Source organism: Zonotrichia albicollis, unplaced genomic scaffold, assembly GCF_047830755.1.
Source record: "Zonotrichia albicollis isolate bZonAlb1 unplaced genomic scaffold, bZonAlb1.hap1 Scaffold_254, whole genome shotgun sequence".
Taxonomy (NCBI): Eukaryota; Metazoa; Chordata; class Aves; order Passeriformes; family Passerellidae; genus Zonotrichia; species Zonotrichia albicollis.
Window position 1 is genome coordinate 1917952 of NW_027428428.1, and position 23166 is coordinate 1941117.

At 49.7% G+C, this 23166-nt stretch overlaps 1 protein-coding gene and 1 long non-coding RNA gene across 3 annotated transcripts in view; both read left to right on the plus strand.

The window, feature by feature from the left end:
- Positions 1 to 23166, plus strand: part of LOC141727738 (uncharacterized) — a 667665-nt gene that overhangs the window by 24351 nt on the left and 620148 nt on the right. The window lies entirely within an intron of this gene.
- On the plus strand, positions 13267 to 22754 carry LOC141727852 (olfactory receptor 14J1-like). Its single transcript, XM_074534133.1, has 2 exons — positions 13267 to 14178; positions 22659 to 22754. The coding sequence occupies exons 1-2, from the start codon at positions 13267 to 13269 to the stop codon at positions 22752 to 22754; spliced, it is 1008 nt and encodes a 335-aa protein (XP_074390234.1).

A 23166-nucleotide genomic window follows, 5' to 3' on the forward strand; every position in this document is an offset into this window, starting at 1 on the left:
GTTCAATAAAATCCACGATGGATTTCGTCTTGTTAGCACATTAATCGGTGCAGAGGCATCTCTCTAACAATCTTCTTAACCAGATTGCAACATTATTTTGGCACAGTGTGTTTAGGTGCTGTTCTCTGTGTGCCTTTGACAACATCATGGTTCCCTCCTCTGAGGAGGTTGTGGTTCTCTCTGGAAATTGGACACAGATTCCTCTGAGCGACCTACGAGAGAACTAATGAGAAAAATGGCTGTTGTGGGTGGCCAGTATAAAGGAAATATTTTGTTGTCCTTGCTTGAAAAGTTTGTTAAAATCACTGGAGGAAAGGGAGCAAATGATACCAGCAAGACTGACAAGGTTCATTCACCCCATGGTGAGGAACACAAGGGGCTGCTGAAAGTCCTACAAGAAGCCCAGCTCCAGTAGCTAAATTCCCAATTAACTACTGAGACTAATATTAACTAATTAATTCCCAATTAATTCCCAGGCTTAAGTTCCTTGGAAAATGTGAGAATCATTATTCTCTTCATCTCTGTCACCTTTGTGACACCTACACAGAGCTTCCCCTTCCTTTAAATAAAATCTGTATTGGGCTGAATTTGCACTTTTTTTTATTGGAACCTGCCAGCAACTGAGCTGGAGCTGTGCAGGAACCAATGAACCTTGGAATTGACGTAGAATTGCTTTATTGTCAGCTGGTGCTATGGGGGCCGTGGGGCAGAAAGGTGGGAAAGGGGGGGTCCAGGGTGGGAGCAGAGGAAATGCTGGGGCCGGGTGCTGAGCACAGGGCTGAGCACACAGAGATGGTTTTGTTCTTGCTGAGCTCGCACTGAGCCAAGGCCTGTCCTGCCCCTTGTCCAGCCATGCTGGGGCGGGGCTGAGGGTGTGGGGGAGGTTGTGAGGGGACAGAGCCCGGACAGGTGACCCCAGATGACCCCAGGGATACCCCAGACCAGAGCACATCATGATCAGTGTATGAAATGGGAGGAACAAGGAGGAAGGGGGGAATTTTGGAGTGAGCGCTTTTGTCTCCCCAGGTAACACTTAGGCAGGATCAGGCCCTGTTTCACTGGTGGGCAGGGCCAGCACCAAAGACACAGACACCAACTTAAATTACGGAACAGGCTAATTTAGATAATGCAAGTTTTCAAAAATTTAAAAAAATATTAGATAGGCAAAGCAAATAATCATTAGTAAATAATTCCAAAAGAGAAGATGTTGAAATGATTATCACACAACTTTGCATTTCTGGCTGCAGGCTCTGGAGATTCTATCTCTGCCTTCAGTCAGGGTTGCATTCCCTAACAAGTCCTGGTACCAAATCCTGCCTTCCAAGGCTGGAACAGTGTCTCAGGTTTAGCTGAGTGTGTGTTCAATTACCATCTGTTAAAGGTGGGGCAATTATCATTTGTTAATTGAGCAGTTTACTTTATCTCTTACACAAGGAATCCTCCCTCCAGGGAGATATCCTCTGTTAATGGGCCATTGAGTGTCACTGATAAAAATTACATCACATCCCATTGTGAGAAACTCCACCCAGAGGGAGGAGCCAAACATTCCTACCTGGATATAATCTGAGGATATGAACAACACAGTCAGCCTTCTCCCACAGGATACCCAGAAGAGCAGCTTTCAGCTCCACTGGATCCCAAAGGAAGACCAGGCTGATCTACACCACCACTGGACCTTCAGAGGAAAACTCCATCCTGCTGCAGGATCGCTGCTCTAACAAAACCACCTCTGTCACTCCAGGAGCACTGCAGCCGCCCTTTAACAGGAGTGCTACCAACACTGACCCACAGGGTTTCAGGTTGTATTCTGACACTGCAAGTAGATTTTTAATACTATTTCACTTGTATTTTTAATTTTCCTACCGAAGAATTGTTATTCCTCCTCCCACAGATTTCGCTTGACAGCCCCTTACTTTGAAAATTATAATTCCAAGGGAAGGGATTAACATTTTCCATTTCAAGGATGTCTCCCGCCTTCCTTAGCAGACACCTGTCTTTTCAAACTGACACAATGCCCCAGGACACCCAGGCAGGTGAGGAGCGAGTCAGTGCCCCTTTCCCCCTCTCTCCTGCTCCAGCTCCCAGCCCAGCACGGCCCCCAGCTGCAGGACAGCCCCGGTGCCAACCCCGTCTTGCTGGGGATGCACTGGAGGGATCTCCTTCCCCTTCCCTCTGGCATGGAGGCAAATCTCATCCTCTCCTTGTCCTTCCACCCCCAGGGAAGGAACTGAGGATGGAGAGCAGGGAGGATAAAACCCCATGGCAGAACCTCATAGAAGCAGCTGTTTTGAGAGGCTCCATGGCACATGAATCGAATGGAGAGGAAAATTCCCAGAGATTCCACAGGAGGAGGGACTCCAACCCCAGCCCAGGGTGCTCTGAGGAAAGATCCACCCTGTGCCAGGAAGGTGGACAGAGCTCCTGCCAGAGGTCAGAGCTGATGGCCCAGGAGCAGCTTCATGATGGGGAGAAGTCCCACAAGTGCTTGGAGTGAGGGAAGAGGTTCAGGCAGAGCAGCCACCAGATGATCCACACCAGGGAATGGGCCTACGAGTGTGGGGAATGTGGGAAGGGCTGCAGCTACAGATCCACCCTTGTGACCCACCAACGCATTCACACAGGGGAGAGGCCCTATGAGTGTCCCCAGTGTCAGAAGAGGTTTCGGATCAGCTCCGATCTCCTCAGGCACCAGCAGATTCACATGGATGAGAGGCCCTTCTGCTACCCTGACTATGGGAAGGGCTTCAAGCGCATCTCCCACCTCATCATCCACCAGCGCATCCACACTGGGGAGAGGCCCTACGAGTGTCCCCTGTGTGGGAAGAGGTTTCAGACCAGCTCAAATCTCCGTCTGCATGAGTGGAGTCACACTGAGGAGAGGCCGTTCCACTGCCCTGACTGTGGGAAGGGCTTCAAGCACAACTTCACCCTCATCAGGCACCGGCTCATCCACACTGGGGAGAGGCCCTACGAGTGTTCCCAGTGTGGGAAGAGCTTCACCCAGAACTCTGACTTGACCATGTACAAGCGGAGGCACCAGTAAGGGAAGCCCTGCGAGAGCCCTGACTCCAGAAGGACTTCATGCCCAGCTCCAGTTTCATCTGCCATTTGAGGACCCATTTTGGGAAGAGCCCGGGTGATCCATTTTCCCTGTGATCCATTCTGGGAAGACAGCTGTCCCTTTTCCTGCCCCTGCCAATGATCTGATGTGGGATTGAAGAACATGAGGATCTGGCCACGGCCCTGTCATTACATTCAGTCTCACCTCAGAACATTGCCAGGGTCAGGAAAGGGACCCTCTCTCTCTCTGAGGAGAAGGGTGTCCTTTCCAGGCAGGGGGAAATTGTGGCCAGGAAGAGCCAGGCAGTTGTGTTGTAGTTTTCCCTTTTTCTTATCTCTTATCAGTATTGTTTCTGCTTCTGTTTCTTCCTTATCTTGTTGCTGTTCCCAATAAACTGTTCTTATCCCAGCCCGGGATCTTTGCCTTTTGTGCTTTCCATGAGAGGCAGGAGGGCAGCGCGGTTTTAGCAGGAGCAGGAAATTGGGGTATCCCATTCCTGAACCCCGGCCCCTGAAAACCGAGCATCCCAGCTGGTCCCAGCCCTGGTGGCCATGGCAACAGCCTTGGGAGCGGGTCCCTGGCTGGGGCTGTGGGAACCTCTTCCCTCTGGTGCTGAGGGACAGGAGTGGAGGGAACGGCTGCAGCTGAGTCGGGGCAGGCTCAGGTTGGATGTCAGGAAAAGGTTTTTGCCCAGAGGCTGCTGGGGCCCTGCCCAGGCTCCCCAGGGAAGGGTCCCAGCTCCAGGGCTCTCTGAGCTGCAGCAGCGTTTGGACAGCGCTGCCAGGCCCAGGCTGGCATTGTTGGGGTGTCCTGTGCAGGGCCAGCAGTTGGACTGGAGGATCCTCATGGGTCCCTCCCAGCTCAGCCAATTCTGTGGTTCTGGGATCCCATGAGCTTGGGGATGGGGCTGCCAATGGATACCATGGCAACGGGCTCTGGCTGCAGGCCTGAGCTGGTGTCCATGGCAACCACCCCTGGCACAGGGTCTCCATGGAGCTGCCAAGGGACTGACCACAGCAACATGGGGCTGGTGACGGTTGCCATGGAAACTGAGCATAGCAATAAGGTCCTGGTGATGGTTGCCTGCTAAGGGTCAGATTTGTCACAGGCCCTCAGAGGGGTTCCATGGGGACTTTCCAAGAGTCTCCAGGCTGTTCAAGAGCTGGAATGTCACAGGTAGACACAGGGGCTCCATGGAGGCCTCCCAGGGCTTTCTGAGGATGGTAAAGTCCCCTGTGGTCAGAGGCAGTCACAGCCATTCCATGGTGACATCCCAGGGGACCTTGGACTGCAAAGGCACCGATCTGTCACAGACACTCACAGGGGGTCCACGGTGACATCCCAGGAGTCCCCAGGCTGCCAAAGAGCTGGGATGTCCCAGACACTCACAGGGGTTCCTGTCATGGGCACAGTGAGACCTTCAGGCAAAATTTATTAGAGAAGCTCCTGTTGGGTCACACGGTGCAGAAAGGAGCCCCAATAGCCTCCATAGATCCCCAAATGTCACCGTTGAATCAGAGATGGCACAGACTCAGATCAGACATCTAAGGGCTAAAAGCCACCTGTTTTTTCAATCCTCTTCTTTTACACCTTGCTTTGCTACAGGTGCACCTCATTGGTCATTTAATCAACAGATTTCACGTGATTGGCCAATTAAAGCAACACCCTTCAGTAAACAACTTTATGGAAAAAATAACTTATTATAAATATTGTCAGGGTACCAGTTATTGATGTTTGTTTTACCTTGGACCATTCTAGGGGCTGCCTGGATGGGGGAAACCTTCCTGGAGCAGTTCAGTGCCAGATAAAAGGAGATGCAGAGGACCTTTTTGGTCTTCAGCTTCTAGTTTATTTTTATATTATCTCAAGTTTTGCATTGCTGTCCACATCAGGCTCAGCATGCTAGAAAAACACCTCAAAATGGCCCCAAAATATTCGGTTTCAAGGTCTTTAAAAGTTACCAATTAACTCTTAAAACATATATTATCTCTCCTTATCGACCAATAACTCATCCCTTGACTGTCCACATAATCTCTGCACTGTGCTTTCCTTGACCAATCACCCTGTGCCACCAACACTGCAGAAAATGGAGTAGATGAAGAAGATGAAAGGGACTACACCCAAATTCCTCCATTTTGCTTCCTATCTAGATGACCCTTAAAAATCCCAAAACATAAATTTCTCACCCAAGGGACATGGTATACAACCTTTTCATTTATTTCACACTTTGGTAAATTCTAATCTGTCTCAAAGTCCTGGAAGTCCTCTCCATGAGGGAAGGTTAAAGGCAGTGTTTCTCTGGGGGTCAGGACCCCTCAGAGCAGACAGAAAAATATTCTCTGTGCCCTGGATTCCCACACATTTAACCTAAAAACCTTTAACCCTTAACATGTGAAGTTACCAAAAATGTTCCAGGTGAGTAGGATTAGAAGGAGAAGGAATAGAGAACAACAGAAAGACAGAAGATCCAGAGAAAGACACACACATAGGTACCAACTGCTCAGGTTCCAGCATCCCCAAGGGAGGAACCCCAAGAGAAGGCAGGACCCAGATCATAGTCTGGCCTCATGGTCTGGCTTTTAACCGCCTGGGCCTTCATGGCCCCGCCCCTGGGGTGGGACTGCCAGTTGCTTGTCCAATATGAGCTAGGGTAGCACCAGCTGCCAGTGTGTGATTGACTGATTAGCAGCTAAGCTAATCAGAGCTGGGATAACATCACCCCCTGCTGTGTGATTGACAGCTCTGCTGGGCCAGGGCTGGGGGCGGGGCTCTGTCCCACCACAAACCAAGGCCTGACCCAACCCTGGCCCCACAGGGCATTCCGAGCATCCCAAGGTGTCTCGGGACATCGATCTCATCCAGCCTCTGACAGCGACCATGATGACACTGCGGAACCTCATGCAACCATGGGTCAGTTGTGACAATGCAGGTCCAAAGAGACTATGGTGAGACTGTGGAATCCAGGAATCATGGAATCAAGGAGACCATTGTGCAAATCATGGGCCCTATGGAAGCAAGGATCAATGATCAAACTGTGGTTTGATTGTGATTGATTTAAAATAGAAACAAGAAGCCATTGTTCCACAGTGGGGCTGTGTGGGCCCAATGGACCCTTGTGACTGTTGGGGCTGATGAAACCAAGAAGCCATTGTGACATTGCCAGACCTCATGGGATCAAGGAGACCATTGTGACAGTGTGAGGACCCATGAAGTCAATGGAACATGGAACAGGTCTGCCTGGTTTGGCTTCCTGGGGGCTGTCTGACAGGTCTCCCTGAATTTGACAAGTCAAGGGCCACTTCTCATCTGACCGTGAAGCACATGTGCTTATATTTGTATGGGAAAGAACTTTCTTTCTTGTCTAGGCACCCATGGCCAAAGTTGGGGTTCTGCATCTAAAATTCTCTATACCCAAGGGTTACTCCCAGACAAAACCTGCCCATACAGTCAAGTCTGGCTAGATCTGACCTCTGGTGACTCCCTCTCATTTGCCTTTGTACCACTGGGGCTCACTTTTTCCCTTTCTATAGAGACCATTGTGACACTGCGGAGCATTGTGGAACCAATGAGCCATGGTGACAATGCAGGCCCTTGTGGAACCTGTTACACTGTAGGAACTTGTGGAACCAAGGGGAACATTGTGACCCTGCAGGGTACCATGGACCCAAGGGGCCATTGTGACACTGTGGGACCTTGTGGAACCAAGAACATCTTTGTGGCTCTGTTGGACCACATGGTCCCACGGGCCCAGTGTGAAGCAGCAGGGCTTTGTGGACCCAAGAGTCCATTGTTGCATTTCAGGGCCTCATGGAGCCAAAGGGCCATTGTGATCCTGCGAGGCACTGTGGATCCTTGGAGAGCATTGTGGCATTGCAAGGCCCCACGGAATCATGGAGACCACTGTGACACTATGGGGCCCTACGGAACCAAAGGAACATTGTGACCCTGCAGGGCCTCATGGAAGCATGGGGCCATTCTGAAACTATGGGAAGTTGTGGAAACAGGGACATCATTGTTGCACTACTGGGCCCCAATGGAACCAAGGGGCCATTGGACACAGTGAGGCTTCATGGAAACAATAAATCATTATGGCACTGTGGGGCCTTGTGGAACCACAGAGACCAATAAGATCCTTAAGGACTTGTGTAATCAAGGGGCCGTTATGGCACCATGGGACATCATGGAAGCAAGAAAATCATTGTGACATTGCAAGGCCTCATGGAAGCAAGAAGCTGCTATGACACTGCCAGCAGCTACTTGCTCCCTGTGGAGAAAAGGGAACGTGAAGCAGGTGTGGCTGCCTTGGCCTCCCAGGGATCACCTGACAGGTCTGGCTGACCTTGGAATGTGGAAGGCCACTCCCATCTGCCCCTGAAACACTGGGGCTCTGGGGTTTTCTTTTTATGGAAAAGAACTGTCCATCTTTTCCTGGCATCCATGGCCAAAATCCAAATTTCTGAGTGTCTAAGGATTGTTGCCAGACAAAAATTGCCGGGACAGACAGGTCTGACTGGTCTTTGACTCCTGAGGGGCAGCACTCACCTGTTCTCCACACACTGGAAAGGGCTCTCTGCTTTTCTTTTTATGGAAGAAAAACATTCCTCTTCTTCAGGCACAAATGTCTGAAATTAGGACTCCGCATTCATAATTTCAAATATCCAAGGGTTGCTCCATGCAAACCTGCCAGGACAGACAGGTCAGGCTTGCCTTGGCCTCTGGTGGTTGCTGTTCATCAGCTCCTGAAACATGGGGCTCCGTGGTTTCCTTCCTATGGAAACCAATGTGACATTTGGGAGCCTTGTGAAATGAAGGGGCCATTGTGAAACTGTAGAGCACCAAGGATCCAAGGGACCATTGTGACACTGTAGAGCCTTGTGGAACCAAAGACATCACTGAGGCTCTGTTGGGCTACATGGTCCTAAGGGGCCATTGCAAAGTAGAGCTGTGGTAGTTAGCCCAGCTGTAACTCAGAGTCAGCCAGATTTTACCCTAAAAGAATTGGGCATGAGTTTCAAGCGCTGGGAATGATTAGTTTAACTTAGGGTGAACTTGACAGTTACTCAATAAGCCTTTAGTGTTGTTATGCTAACTTCTCCAAGTTCTACTCCCCTATTGGTTACTTGTTTCCCCTATAGGGTTATTGTTCTAGAGGGTTCTACCCCCAAGTGTACAGGTTGTCGCTTCCCCTTTGTCTCAGGTCTTTGGATCCTGTCCCTCATACTGTTAGTGACTACTCCATGTTTATTGTTTTTCACCCTGTTATTAAAGTTCCTTTTAAACAACTCCATTGATCCTGCTTCTTTTCATTTTCACCACCCTTGCCCTGAAGTCAGGGAACCAGAGAGGTTTGTCGCAGCCACCCTCATTGGGACATTTGGTGCCTGAACAGGGACCATGACATTCAGGGCTCCCTGTGTCAGTCATGTCAGCTGGGGTTAGCTGATGGATAGGCCAGTGCTCCCTGGGGTTTTGGATTGTGCCAGGCCTGGTGGATTCATCCTTACTTCAAGGAACCTTGCCTAGGATCAGCAGGGACAATGACGGTTTCACCTGCATAGGACTGCAAGTGGGTTTGGGGAAATGCAAGACATTTATTGTCCATTTTGCCACTGTGTTTTTACAATATGCACCCACCTCCAATAATTGATTTGGGGTGTTCTGGTGTCTCTTCCACATTAGGCAGAGAAAGAGAAAAATGGGCAGCCAGATGTCCAAAGTAGAAAGGAGCATATATGGATGCTTTAATTCTCACTGATCATGACAGAGTATTTTCAAAGAACAAATTAAAATCAATTATGAAGTGGATCATTAAAAATTTTCCACATGCCTCTGCTGATGAAATTCATACCACTGAATTCTGGGATTCAATGGGAGTTAAACTGTACAATTTTTCATCAAAACAGACCCCATTGCATCCCAAATGCTCCCCATCTTCCACACCACCCTGAGTCACTCCAAACTCAGGACCTCCGCTCAAACCTGCCTTTCTCAGACCTTCCACGATGGTCCAAGATGGCAATGGCCACGCAGTCTTGGAGCATCATGCCCTGGAGACTCAAGATGGAAGGAGCCTGAATGTGGCTTGGGAGCCCGACCATCCTGCCTCCATCTTGGGTCCTCCCCTTCCTGCTACCACAACCTTCTCTTCCGCCCTGAACGAACCTCCGGACTCCACCCCCACAACTGCGGGTCACACCCCCACGGTCAATCCACTGTCAATACCTCCAGAACTCCACCCTTGAAGTCGGCCAACCTAAATCAAGGCCTTTCCTCCCAACCCCTGACAAAATGTAGTGCCCTTTGCCTCACTGTCTGGCAACAATATAACCCACATGGTCAAGTATATTAAGGCCAGCTGTCACACTATTTCTAATCCAAATGTTTCTGTTCCAAGTTATTCTTCCTCCCCAGAAGAGAGTTTCAATTCCCCAGAGCCACCTTGCCCCTCAACCACAGAAGATTTCTAGGAAAGGATTTGGAAAGAAACACTTAAGAAAGGAGACTGGCAAATAGTCTAAAAACTCCTCGTTGCCCCCGCATGTTATGAAAGAAGGGGGCAGAATCCCAGGTATCAGCCACCGGTTTGAGGGGAAATCAAGAATCTGTGCAGGGCAGCTAAAGACCATAGGAAGGACTTACCTTGTTTTAATGGCCTAATGAGTGCCATGTTTGCAGCAAATGTCTCAACCTCCTATGATTTAAAATATATTATGACCGTGTTGTTGTCACCTGCAGAATACACCCTGTGGGAAGGGGGATGGAAAGGGGATGGAAGTGTATACTAAATCAATTAATAGCAATGACTATGTTAATAATGAGGCAAGGGCAGAATTGACAATCAACCATCTAGCTGGAGAGGGACAACACAGCCTAACAGATGATCAAGCAGCAGGTATCCCCAGAAAAGTATTGGGTGATATCAAAGAGATGGCTTTGAAAGCTTCAATCCAGGTATTGGATTGGTAGCACCCCCAATTTGGACTGCCTTGGGTGGCTGCAGCTACAGCTTTAGAACAATTAGTCCATCTTGGGTGCCTGTTAAGTAAGCAAAACAATGCTACCTCCCTCACATTGAGTGGCCTGCTCTCAGACATAGAGACCATCAGACATGCCACCTTGCAGAACAGCGATAAACTTTTTACTCTGAGCACATGGGCATGGCTGTGTAGACTCTGAAGGCATGTGTTGCATGAACCTCTCCAGCCACAGCGAGTCAATCCAAAAGAGCATTCAAGTACTGAAGGGAGGGTTCAAGAAGCTTCAAGTGGAAAACAAAGACTGGTTCAATAAACTCTTCCAATCCAAGGGACTAAAAGGTTGGATGATGTCGAGCTAAAACAGGACATTTAACTCCCTTACTGGTTGTTCTTGTATTGTTAATTTTCCCATGTGTTTTGGATGCTTTTTGAAAGTCTTACAAAATTCTTCCAGTTCCATCTTCGCTGTAAAACAGAAAAGGGGAGGATACCCAACACAGGCTCCTTATGGACTGCTTGGAGGGGAGAACTGGAGGCCAGGAAAGCACAAAAATCTCTCAGATAGTCAGTGTGAGAAGGAAACACCTTAAAAGTACCTAGAAGTAATCTTAAATCCATAAAGTACATTAAAAACCTTGAGTATCTCAAGGTGTTAATGAGCCCTACTGAGTGTCAGTACAAAGCTCTCTAAGGACTCATTAAAGCAGATAATTGAGGCCATGATTGCATAAACTTATCACAGAGTTTTTATCAAAAGGGAAACACCAAGTACTTTAAAATAACTGAAGTACCCTGAAGTAGTAACGAGTCCCAATGAATGTCGTTACTGACAAAGCCTCTCCAGGGACTAATTACAGCAGATAATTGGAGGCCATGATTGCACAAACCTCTCAGAGACTCCAAGGCAAAAGCCAAACACAAAGTTCTTTGAAAAACCTGCAGTCCCTGCAGGGAGCATTCAGGAGCCCCCAGGGCCATTCCTGAGCAAGGCTCCCCAGGGACTCCTTCCAGCAGATCCTTGATGCCACTGGGATGTGGGCTAGGGGGGGATGCTGAGGGCAGGACAAGGGGCTGACAGTGCCCAGCCTGGCTGGGGCTGTGCCAGGAGGCCCCAGTGCCTCAGGACAAGGTGTCTCCTCCCAGCCCTTGGTGGCACAGACCCTGCTGTGCCCCAGGGCACCAAGACTTGGCTTCTCTTTGTCCCCACCTGTCATCACTGCCTCCAGTTCTCTGCTCTGCCTGGGGCCTGGGGACACTTTCTCTGTTGTGTCCAGCAGTGGGACGCATTAAAAGTCCAAGAAAGTTTTGAGTTGGATTCTGCCTTGGGGTTCTGGAGAGGTTTCTTCAGCTCCCTCTCAGGGACTGATGTCCAGGGCCTGAGCACAAAGCCCCAGAGGCTCATTAAAGTCCTTGTGCTGTGTCTGTGCTGCTGAGCTGGGCTGGGCTCCTGGCACAGAGGCAGCTCCTGGTAACCAAGAAGAGCTTCAAAAGCACATTTCTCTTGATGAGCAGCTCTTCTGCCAGCCCAGCAGGGCTGGGGCACTGCCTGCAGCCACCCCAGGCACAGCACAGAGGCACAGAGAGCTTCAATCAGTCAGGGCTGGGAAGGTGCTGAGAAGTGCCTGGGGCAGAATCACTGCCAGCCCTTGGCACAGGAACCTCTGGCTGCAGGACAATGCAGCTGCAGCTCCTGGAATGATCTCCAGCAGCCGGAGCATCCCAATGCCTACAGACTGTGAGTACAACTCTGGGTATTTCTGGTGGGAGGGAGGAAATGCTCGTGAAGCTCTGACATGCTGAGGATTTCTGGTCACTCATAGAATATTCCCAAGTTAAGGATTTTGATTAAAATGATGAATTTTTCTAAGACTTTTTAGTCAGTTTCCTAGTATTGCAAAATGAAAGGTAGTGTAGATGAATATTAAATGTTGACTGTGATGTATTTAATATGAAATTTGTCAAGTGCCAGAGACAGTTGAACTGTTCCTTTCAGTGATCAGTAGGTTCACAGGAGATCCCTAATGTGCTTTCAGCCACTCTGCTCATGGACAGCACCAGCATCACCTTTGCTGAAGCCATCAGACTCAGTCTGAGCTGTCCTTTCTCCAAGCTGCAAACAGAACCTGCCCCCAGCCAGTGCCCTGCAAACAGGCAGGGTTCTGTCAGGCCAATAAGAGGGAACAGAGATTTGGGGTCTGTGAGTGCTGGCAGGGAGAGATCAGGCACAGGGAAACACCTGCAGGAGGAAAATCTGCAGGAAGCAGGGAATGAGAGAAAACAAAACCCAGCAATGCTGTGGCGGGGAGAGTTTAGAGATGCCCACAGGATCCCCTCCAGTGCAGCCCCTCCCTCTGAACAAGCCCCCTCCCTCCTGTGCCCCAGCCCAGCCTCTGCCCTCAGGGCTGGGGCTCCAAGGCGTGCAGCCCCTCCTGTGCAGGCAGAGCTGCAGCAGAGCCGTGGGGCAGCTCTGCAGCCCCGGGCTCAGTTCCCTCTGCAGAGCACAGGGCTGGGAGCAGCTGCCCGGCCCTGGGGGCTCTGGCAGGGGGCACAGCTGGCTCAGGGTGACGCTGTCCCCAGTGCCCGGCTCTGGGCAATGCTGTCAGGGCAGCCAGGGAAGGAGCTGCATCTCCCTTAATCCAATGCCATCATAAGGACACTTGGAAGTCTCCCTGAGATTTCAGTCCAGGCTGGGAGCTCCGATCCAGGCTGCAAACTGTCCTACATCATCTCAGAATTAAAAGATTGATGAGGAAATGCAGATGTGTTCTGACACTGAAAATGCTGCTGGGTTGGTGAAATGAGCAATGTGAGTCCTTGGCTACAAAGGTAGAGCTGGGCTATTGTGGTAACATCCGCTCTCAGCAGTGCATGGGACTTTTTTAGGGGAAGAATGGGAAGGTGATCATCCTCCCCTGGAGAAAGTTTAAAACCCAGAAAAATTCTGAAGAGGTCAGAATGACAGACCACCTCCCCCCATTCTCCACTCATCACTTCACCTCAAAGAACTTACTCTATTCTCTCTGAGGGCAGCAGAAATGTTGAGGATTTATAAACAAGAATACCAGGACAGTCCTGGGGTTGCTTATGAAGAACTCATGAAGACAAAAGGATGTCTAGTGTTACAGAGGAGGATGTATGGGAAAAGGCTGTGATTTTGGTTGCAGATATGTCCTCTAAATCGGCACTGTCCTTAGACCATGCACAGGTCCCCATGGCCAGAGACAGGAAATGTCCAACAGCAGCTCCATCAGGCACTTCCTCCTGCTGGCATTGGCAGACACGCGGCAGCTGCAGCTCCTGCACTTCTGCCTCTTGCTGGGCATCTCCCTGGCTGCCCTCCTGGGCAATGGCCTCATCATCAGCGCCGTAGCCTGCGGCCACCACCTGCACACACCCATGTTCTTCTTCCTGCTCAACCTGGCCCTCAGCGACCTGGGCTCCATCTGCACCACTGTCCCCAAAGCCATGCACAATTCCCTCTTGGACACCAGGAACATCTCCTACACTGGATGTGCTACTCAGCTCTTCTTCTTTATATTCTTCATGTCAGCAGAGTTTTATCTCCTGACCATCATGTGCTACGACCGCTATGTCTCCATCTGCAAACCCCTGCACTACGGGACCCTCCTGGGCAGCAGAGCTTGTGCCCACATGGCAGCAGCGGCCTGGGCCAGTGGCTTTCTCAACGCTCTGCTGAACACAGCAAATACATTTTCCCTGCCCCTGTGCCATGGCAATGCCCTGGGCCAGTTCTTCTGTGAAATCCCACAGATCCTCAAACTCTCCTGCTCACACTCCTACCTAAGGAAAATTGGGTCCATGGTGTTTTCCATCTCTTTAGCATTGTGTTGTTTTGTGTTCATGGTTTTCTCCTATGTGCAGATCTTCAGGGCTGTGCTGAGGATCCCCTCTGAGCAGGGACAGCACAAAGCCTTTTCCACCTGCCTCCCTCACCTGGCTGTGCTCTCCCTGTTCCTCAGCACTGCCACATTTGCTCACCTGAAACCGCCCTCCATGTCCTCCCCATCCCTGGATCTGGCCCTGTCAGTTCTGTACTCGGTGGTGCCTCCAGCCCTGAACCCCCTCATCTACAGCCTGAGGAACCAGGAGCTCAAGGCTGCAGTGTGGAGACTGATGACGGTATGGTTTCAGGAACATTAAACTGCTGGAAAATTTCTGTAACTCACTTATATTAAAAAACATCTTTCACAATTCTAGTTTCTTTGGTTGTGGTTTTTTCTTTTTTCCCTTTGTATTAGTTTTTTCACATTGTCCACAAAGGAATATCACGCTTTATACCATTTCTCATTTTTTTTCTTTCCACCTTCCCTTTTCCCACAGACTCCATCAATGGGGGCTGCACTCTTGCTGCCTTTAAAAGAAATACAGGATCTCTCACAGCAAAGATTCCTGCAGAGATGCCCTTTTGTTGCCCTTTCCTCACGAGCTGCAGCAGCAATGTCTGTGTGCAGAGCTGGGGCAGATCAGTGCTGGCCCAGCAGCTGTGCCCAGCAGCAGCAGCAGCACTTGGTGTTGCCAGTGCTGCTGCCCTGGCCCTGCCCCGCTGCCCTGGTGGCCCTGGTGTTGCTGCAGGGCCTGAGTGCTCTCGGGGCCGGGCACAGCCCTGGGGGTGGCAGTGCCGGGGCTGCAGCAGGGACAGGCCATGGGCACTGCTGGGGAAGCGCTGACGCCTCAGCCCAGGGCCTGGGGGCTCCAGGCTCCTTGCCCAGGCTCTCTCAAGAACACACCCAGGCCAATGCTCAGCACAGAAAAGCCCCATGAGCAGCCCCAGGCTGGCCGTGGGCAGGCTGGGGGCAAACAGCATGGCTGGGGCTCTGCAAGGGCCCTGGGGCAGATGGGAAGGAGCAGCAGAGCAGGGGCTGATCCATCCCCAGTGCGCTGCACAGCCCAGGGCAGCGTCCCAGAGCGTCCTCATGGAGCTGCAAACAACATCCCCCCTCTGCAGCCCTGGCCTCTCCCCCAGCTCACACAGGTGCCCCATCCTTGCAGGCACAGACACGGCAGCACTGGCTCAGCAGCCCCTGTTTGCATTGCACACAGCAGGGGGAGCACCCCCATGCTGTTGGTGTGGGGACATGAACCTGAGGGAGCACAAATGCCATCAGCCCCTGGGGCCAGCAAGGGCTGGGGGACACCAGGGAAACCACTCAGCTTTGTCCTGGCCTCTGCAGTCATTGTGACACAGCTCAGCTCTTTTTCTTTCTGTTCTTCATTGGAGCTGCATACTATCTCCTGACCATCATGTGCTACGACCGCTACGTGTCCATCTGCAAACCCCTGCACTATGGAACCCTCCTGGGCAGCAGAACTTGTGCCCACATGGCAGCAGCTGCCTGGGCCAGTGCCTTTCTCAATGCTCTCATTCACACTGCCCGTACATTTTCCCTGCCCCTGTGCCATGGCAATGCCCTGGGCCAGTTCTTCTGTGAAATCCCACAGATCCTAAAGCTCTCCTGCTCTAAATCCTACCTCAGGGAACTTGGGTTTCTTGCTGTTACTGCCTGTTTATCATTTGGTTGTTTTGTATTCATTGTTTTCACCTATGTGCAGATCTTCAGAGCTGTGCTTAGGATCCCCTCGGAGCAGGGACGACACAAAGCCTTTTCCACCTGCCTCCCTCACCTGGCTGTGCTCTCTCTGTTCATCGCCACTGCTGTGTTTTCTCACTTGAAACCCCCCTCCATCTCCTCCCCATCCCTGGATGTGACCCTGTCAGTTCTCTACTCAGTGGTCCCTCCAGCCCTGAACCCCCTCATCTACAGCCTGAGAAACCAGGAGCTCAAGGCTGCAGTGTGGAAACTGATGACTGGATGGTTTCAGAAACAATAAACTGCTGGCCAGTTTCTGCAAATCACTTGAAATGAAAGTGATCTTTGATCCTTCTTGTTATTTTCATTTTGGAGGTTCTTTCTCTTTTTATTTTACTTTTTTAATCTTGTTAACTAATAAATATAATTGTTTTTGCCATTTCTCATTGTGTTTCTCTCCACCTTCCCTGTGGCCACAAACTCTGTCAATGAGCTCTTGGTGCCTTTAAAGTAACTAAAAGATCTCCCAGCAGTTTTTTGCAGAGATGCCCTTTTGTTGCCTTCTCTGGAGCTGCAGCAGCCATGTCTGTGTGCAGAGCTAGGGGCAGATCAGTGCTGGCCCAGCAGCTGTGCCCAGCAGCAGCAGCACTTGGTGTTGCCAGTGCTGCTGCCGTGCCCTTCCCCATTGCCCTGGTGGCCCTGGTGTTGCTGTAGGGCCTGAGTGCTCTCGGGGCCGGGCACAGCCCTGGGGGTGGCAGTGCTCCTCATGGAGCTGCCAACAACATCCCCCCTCTGCAGCCCTGGCCTCTCCCCCAGCTCACACCGGTGCCCCATCCTTGCAGGCACAGACACGGCAGCACTGGCTCAGCAGCCCCTGTTTGCATTGCACACAGCAGGCAAGAGCACCCCCATGCTATTGGTGTGGGGACATGAAGCTGAGGGAGCACAAATGCCATCAGCCCCTGGGGCCAGCAAGGGCTGGGGGACACCAGGGAAACCACTCAGCTTTGTCCTGGCCTCTGCAGTCATCCAGAAAGTTTGTTCCCATCAGCTGGGAGTTTCCTATCCCACTACTGCAGGTGCTGTTTCTCAGAGCCAGGGCTGCCTGGCAGCCACCCCCTAACTGCCCCGAGCATTTCCTTTGCTTCACCTTTGCTTTCCTTCCTCTTTCCTGGTCCAGATTTCTCCTGTTGCCCACCCCTGTTTCCTCCCCTGCAAACAGTCCATCCCTGTTTGCCCTTTCCTCTCTGGCCCCACTCCCCATTGCAGTTCCTGACTTGGCCCCATGGGAACGTCCCTTGGGGAGCAGGATCATCCTACAAGTGCTGCAGGAATTGTCTGCAGGCTCCTGCAGTGCCTGGTGCTGCTCCCTTGCCAGAGGCACCCCAGGCCAGGAGGGCACATCTGGGCTGCTGTGTCTGGCTCTGGGGCTCCCTGTTCTGGGCAGTGAGGAGGAGCTGCAGAGGCTCAGCAGGACTGACAGGATGGGCTTTGGGGCTGGCAGGAGAAGCTGAGGGACCTGGGCTGCTGGAGCTTCTGAAGAGGAGGCTCAGTGCTCATCCTGCAACTGCTCCAAGGGTGGATTCAGAGAATCCCAGAATCAGCAAGGGTGGAACAGGCCATGGAGATCATCAAGTCCAACCTGTGCCCTGACACTGTCTTGTCTCCCCTGAGCCTCCTCTTCTCCAGGATAAACAACCCCAGCTCCCTCTGTTGCCTCTCACAGGACTTGTGTTCCAGAACCCTCCCCAGCCTGGTTGCTCTTCTCTGGACATGCTCCAGCCCCTCCATGTACTTGCTAAGTTGGGAGCCCAGAATTGGTCACAGCACTCGAGGTGCTGCCCAAGCAGTGCTGAGCACAGGGGAAGAATCTCTGCCCTGCTCCTGCTGGCCCCACCATTCCTGATCCAGGCCAGGAGCCATTGGCCTTCTTGCCCACCTGGGCGCACTGCTGGCTCATGTCCAGCCTGCTGTCCATCAGTCCCTGTAGGTCCCTTTCTGCCTGGCTGCTCTCCAGCCACTCTGTGCCCAGCCTGTAGTGCTGCAGGGGTTGTTGTGGTGAAATTGCAGGACCCAGCACCTGAACTTGTTAAACCGCACCTTGTTGGATTTGTCCCCTAGATCCAGCCTGTCTAGGACCCTCCAGCAGATCAACACTCCCAGACAAATTGGTATCACCATGATTCCATGAGGCCCCTGAGTGTCCCAATGGTCTCCATGATTCCATGAGCCCTCCCAGTGTCACCAAGTCCCTTGGATCCTTGGGCCCCACCAAGGCCCTGCAGTGTCACAATCGATCCTTGGTTCCATGAGGTCTGGCAGTGCAGCAATGTTTTCTTTGGTTCCACTGCGTCACAATGGCCTCTTGGTCCCAAGGGCGACCATGGTATCAAACATGTTACCTTCTTTCCAGGAGTCCCTGAGGAGCAGCCCTGGACTCTTGGTTCCATGGGGCCCTGCAGTGTCACAATGGGCCCATCATGACACCAGGTTCTGCTCTGTCACAATGCTCTGCATGGTTCCACAAGGCCCTGCAGCGTCAAAGAGGCTTCTTGGTTCCATGAGGCCTCAGAGTGCCACAATGAATTCCTTGGTGTTGCAATGTGACAATGGAGCCCTGGTGACACAAGATCCTGCAGTGTCACCAGGGACCCTTGGTTCCATGGGGCACCACAGTGTCACAATTGTTCCCTCAGTTCCCAGAATCCTTGCAATGGAGCGATGGCCCCTTGATTCCATTATTCCCAGGCTCTCACAACTGCTCTGTGGCTGGTTCCCCGAATCACAGAATGAGCAATGTTGGGCATTCAATTCCAGCACACACCTCAGTGTCGAAGGAAGGGGACCAGGACACCAATTGGTTCATCATGGCCCACTTTATTGAACAAATATCAAACACTTATACAACAAATAATAAGCTTATAAATATTCTGTAAGCCAAGCAATATATTGGTTAAACTATAGCATTAACTCATCCACATTCCTTTGAGACTATGTTCTCTATCTCTCCTGCCTCACTGTCCATTTCTTTATCATGTTTTAAGAAAATCATGGACACATTATCTCACACCTGCAAAATTTGGAACTATCTATGATCTTATACTTTTTTATTTTTAACAACTAAATTCCCAACATCTCCCCTGTTTTTATTAAAAAAAAAAAAAGAAAAGTTCTATGGGTTAAGTGTGTCACATTCTTTGCAACACAAAAATAGACAATTCTAACAACTAAACAGTATTTTCAGTTAGTAAGGTTTTTCTCTTACAAGGGATCTAAACTAGGGAAACAAACCCAAAAAGGCTATCACTAATTATAAGATATGCTATACAACAGATATAAAAAAGAATTCTATATACTATAAAGCTCAAACAAAACTCAGGTGTGTTAATATAACTCACAAAAATAAGCTAAAAAAAGTTTGCTCTCTATTTTTAAACAGCAAATTCTGATTGTCTTTTGAAATAAACAGGGCCAGGAGACTTCTTCTCCTTTTTAATGCCTTTATTAAAAGTGATCAGCTCAGGATTGGGCGTCCCAGCAGGGCTGCAGTCCCTGTCGCGTCTCCCAGGGCGACTCAGAGGAGGAGGATATGCGCAGCTCCGTCCACTAGGGGCAGAGTCAGGGATCCAGTCCTCATGGGAGCCTTTAGGGCGTGGTGTCCCCGTCAGGTGTTAATCCTGTGACCTTCCCAGGTGGCTAGTCCCGGCGTTGGGACCACTCCCTGCTCAGGGCGAGAGGGACTCCGCATCTCTGCAGGCTCAGCCATTGGCTCCTCATGTCTAGACATCATTTTAGTCTCTCAATTCTTATTTGGCTCGTTGTGTTTGGGGTTTTCTCGTTGCATTTCGAGTCGGGGTCCCACAAAGCATTCTGGACTTTGGAGTCACTTTGCATAACCCCCCCCCACCCTCTCAGGTGTCTTCCCTATGCTGTAAAAGAGCACTGCCTCGGGGAAGAGCAATCTACCGCACCCAGCCAGGCCTTTTACTAATACAAAAGAGGAGATAAGCTCTACCGACCCGGTATTACAATAACAAAGCACTAAGAATCCTGGCAGCGCCTGAGACCTGGCTGCGTCCCTGCAACTCTTTCTCACAAAAAAATATTAACTGAACTTTTGTTCATAACAGTCCCCCCTCCTTTTCTTTGATCGAGCTTAAATTCTTAAGCTCGCATCAACTCACAATTTTTTGTTTTGAATCTACTATAAATCTCTTGTGCACTGTGGTAATCATGCTTACTTAACCTTGTTACTTTTCTTGGTTTTTCCAGATTGGTTTGTACAGCCAATACTGTTTTACTAAAACAGACAAATAAGCATAGTAAAAAGAGCAATCCTCCAAGTACACACACAGCGAGAAAAACCACGTTTTCCCATACATATTTTCTGAAAATCTCTAAATTCTCCCACCCACTGGGATCAAGTGTAGGAGTTTGATCTTGATTATTTACACATGCCAATCTTTTTATTTCGTTTGAAATGTCCCTAATAATTGAATTCTTTATTTTTAATACTGCCTGGAGCCGGATGACTTTGTTCAACACAGATTTTGGGATCCGAACTTGGCTTCTACTATTTTGGATTTTCTCAATTTCTATTTCACTTTCCCGGTTTTGTTTAATTTCTCCCAAATCATTATATATAGGAACTCCCAAACTTGATCCAGTTTCTTTTGGTAATAAGAAAATTGGTTTTATCACCCTAGCAATGCAGTTGCCAGTTGAGATCAAACTTAGGGGTTTAGAGCTCCCCTGAAATGTGTTCCAAAAGGGGTTTATCTCTTTTCCAGTACACTCATATAAATACTTGTAACAAACAATTTTTCTTACCATTTTCACAATTTCTTTGCTTTTTACTAGATCTGCTGAGCTTGTTTCAGCAGCATCACATTCAAAGCAAAACCAGGCTTCCTCTATAGGGCACTCTCCTAGGAGTGGCTGCCTAAAAGTGGCAGTATTCTGGGCTATCCAATACATTCTCTTATTTTTCTGATAAAGGACCAAGTGGGAGAGGTTAACACCATCAGGGTTAGAACTGATGTGGACTCTCGACAAGGAGCTCACTTCCTCCTCATAGCGGGGTTGGTAGCACTCTCTGCACGGCTCAGCTGGGCTCCCCTGAGCAACACCAGCAATCAGAGCCATCATTACTACCCTTCCCAAGAGTCTGGTATGGGTCATCTTGCACAGCCTGCCCACCCGGCCTTGCCTCTTGGGGAATTTTACTGAGGAGAAGCTTCCAAGCTCTTTAGAGTCCCTTTTACCCGCTTCTCTGGTTAAGCCTCTCTTGGTCTGTTCCCTACAAATTTTAGTTTCCCCCCCAGGGGAGTGTTCTGTAGAGGGTTAACCTGGAGTCTTTAGAAGTATATTGGGGAACTTAAACTAGAATTACTTATTTACAGCCTTAAACTTTTTACCAACATAATTTACACAAAACAGTTTTGAAACATTTTAAGGAATATTAGAACTCTGATACCAATTTTTCCCATACAGTTCAGTCTTTTTGACTCTTCCTCCTGAGAGTCAACTTTAAATCACAGTATACCCAGGTGAATTAACTTGTGATGTGGATGAATCCATATCCAGTGCCCGGAGGTGAGTGGTGTGGACTCTGGCTCAATGCCAGAGGGGAAAACTGGGAGTCTGGCCCAATGCCAGACGTAGAAACTGGGAGTCTGGCCCAGTGCCAGACGGAGACAGGGGTGGAGTCCGGTCCAATACCAGAATGCCAGAAGGAAAAACTTGGTGTTGAATCCTGGTCCAATACCAGGGGTGAGAGTGATGTGAGTCCAACCGTCTTAGTAATGAAGAATACCTGGAACGGGCTTTCAAACACAGGCATTAATGGTCTACTGTTAATGATTTTATCAAAACTCAGCTTCTCTGTTTAATGTTATCAGTAATTTCTCTTTTTCCATAGTTTGTATGTTTCTCTCATCAACTTCTACATACTCTGTATTTTGCAAGGAGTTGTATTTCTCAGCTAGCTTAACTCTCAAAGTACTTTTATTCTCCTATTTTTTTCTGTGTATTTAATTCACTGGTTTTCTGTTCTGTTTTCAAGATCTTATTTATTTATCTCTTGCTTCTGTTTCTTACTTTTACTTACAGCTTAAATACTTCTTTCAACCCCTTACACTTTATTTCTTTTTCCCTTTTTTTTTTCTTACACCATTCTTTTACACAATACACTTCCTTCTAAGGAGATGTGGTAAAACTTGTAATGCACAATCTACATTACCTCTATTCTAACTCATCTATATTCACTCTCTCATTTCTCATTCACTTTCACACACTCCTCCACACCTTTAAGACACAAACTTATTGCTAGAAAATCACGGGTCCCTATAGCCCCCCTTCACCTTGGGGTTGGCCCACAGGTCTCAGTATCTCTGGGCCTCTTGGAAGGGCCCAGACTCTGGTTGCCTCTGGTGCACATTCACCTGTGAGGCTGCCTGCGTGTCACTCACGCTCTTACAGCTACGGCTCCCTCACACATCTGGGGAGCCCTAGTCTGGTTTGCAGGTCACACACACACGCTTTGGTCACAGCCCCCACCCGCCCGGGGGACACAAGCCTGGTTTGCAGGTCACACACACACTCCCACTGCCCCCTTCCCACCTGCCTGGGAAGTTGAGGCTGACTTTGCTTGTGACTCACTCTCACACACACAACAAGACAACAATAAGGTACCTTTTACTTTCACACCACTTATAGTAAGTTAAGTCTTACTGGCCAGTTTTGGTGGTATTGGATATCCTTTCTGCCTAGCTGGTTTTTGTCTAACTTCAGATGTTACTTTGTTGAGACAGGACTTATCTGCTCCGGTATCAACCAAAAATTCAAATTCTTCATTTAGGGGTCCCACCTCAAAGTTTACCAAGGGCTCTTCTAGATGTTGCATTGGGTCCCCTATATTAAAAAGCCCCTGGCACCCCTAGTCCTCCCCCTTAAGAATCCTTCCTAAATTATCTTGTTCCCTGGCTATTGCCTCATCGAGACTGAGCTTTCTACAAAACCTCCTGATGTGTCCTGCCTCTCCACAGTAATAACACTTCCGTCCTCTCAAAGGGACTTGATGTCTCTCAATCCTTCGTGCACCTGCCAGTACTGGCCTGTCTCTGCCTCCTCCTGGTGGTGTACCCGCCCTCCCTGCACTTTCCCTAGCTACAGCAACCATGATCTTAGCCTTTGCCTTTGCCTTTTCTTCCTCCCTCCTTAAATACACCTTCAATGCCTCTCTAAATAACTCATTTATGTCCTTCGCTTGCCACTCTTCCATCTTTTCCAGTTTCCTCCTTATATCAGGCCAAGATTTGGTAACAAATTGGACTTTTAGTAGCATTTGACCTTCTGGGGTTTCTGGGTCTATTCTAGAGTACAACTGGAAGTTCCGCCTTAGGCGATTAAGCCAGGCAGCAGGAGCTGCATCTTTCTCCTGTGTACCCTCAAATGTCAATTGGGTGTTAGTTCCTTTGGGAACTGACTCTTTGATCGCCCGTATTATCAAAGACCTTTTTCCATCATGGCCTTCCTCCCCTCCTCCTGGTTAGGGTTCCAGCTGGGATCCGTTAGTGGC

Excerpts from the sequence above, each read along its gene's own strand:
- LOC141727852 (XM_074534133.1), top strand. The coding sequence starts at position 13,267 with ATGTCCAACAGCAGCTCCATCAGGCACTTCCTCCTGCTGGCATTGGCA. Across the intron at positions 14,179-22,658 it reads CAGTGTGGAGACTGATGACG|GGACTTGATGTCTCTCAATC; the intron begins GTATGGTTTCAG and ends GTCCTCTCAAAG.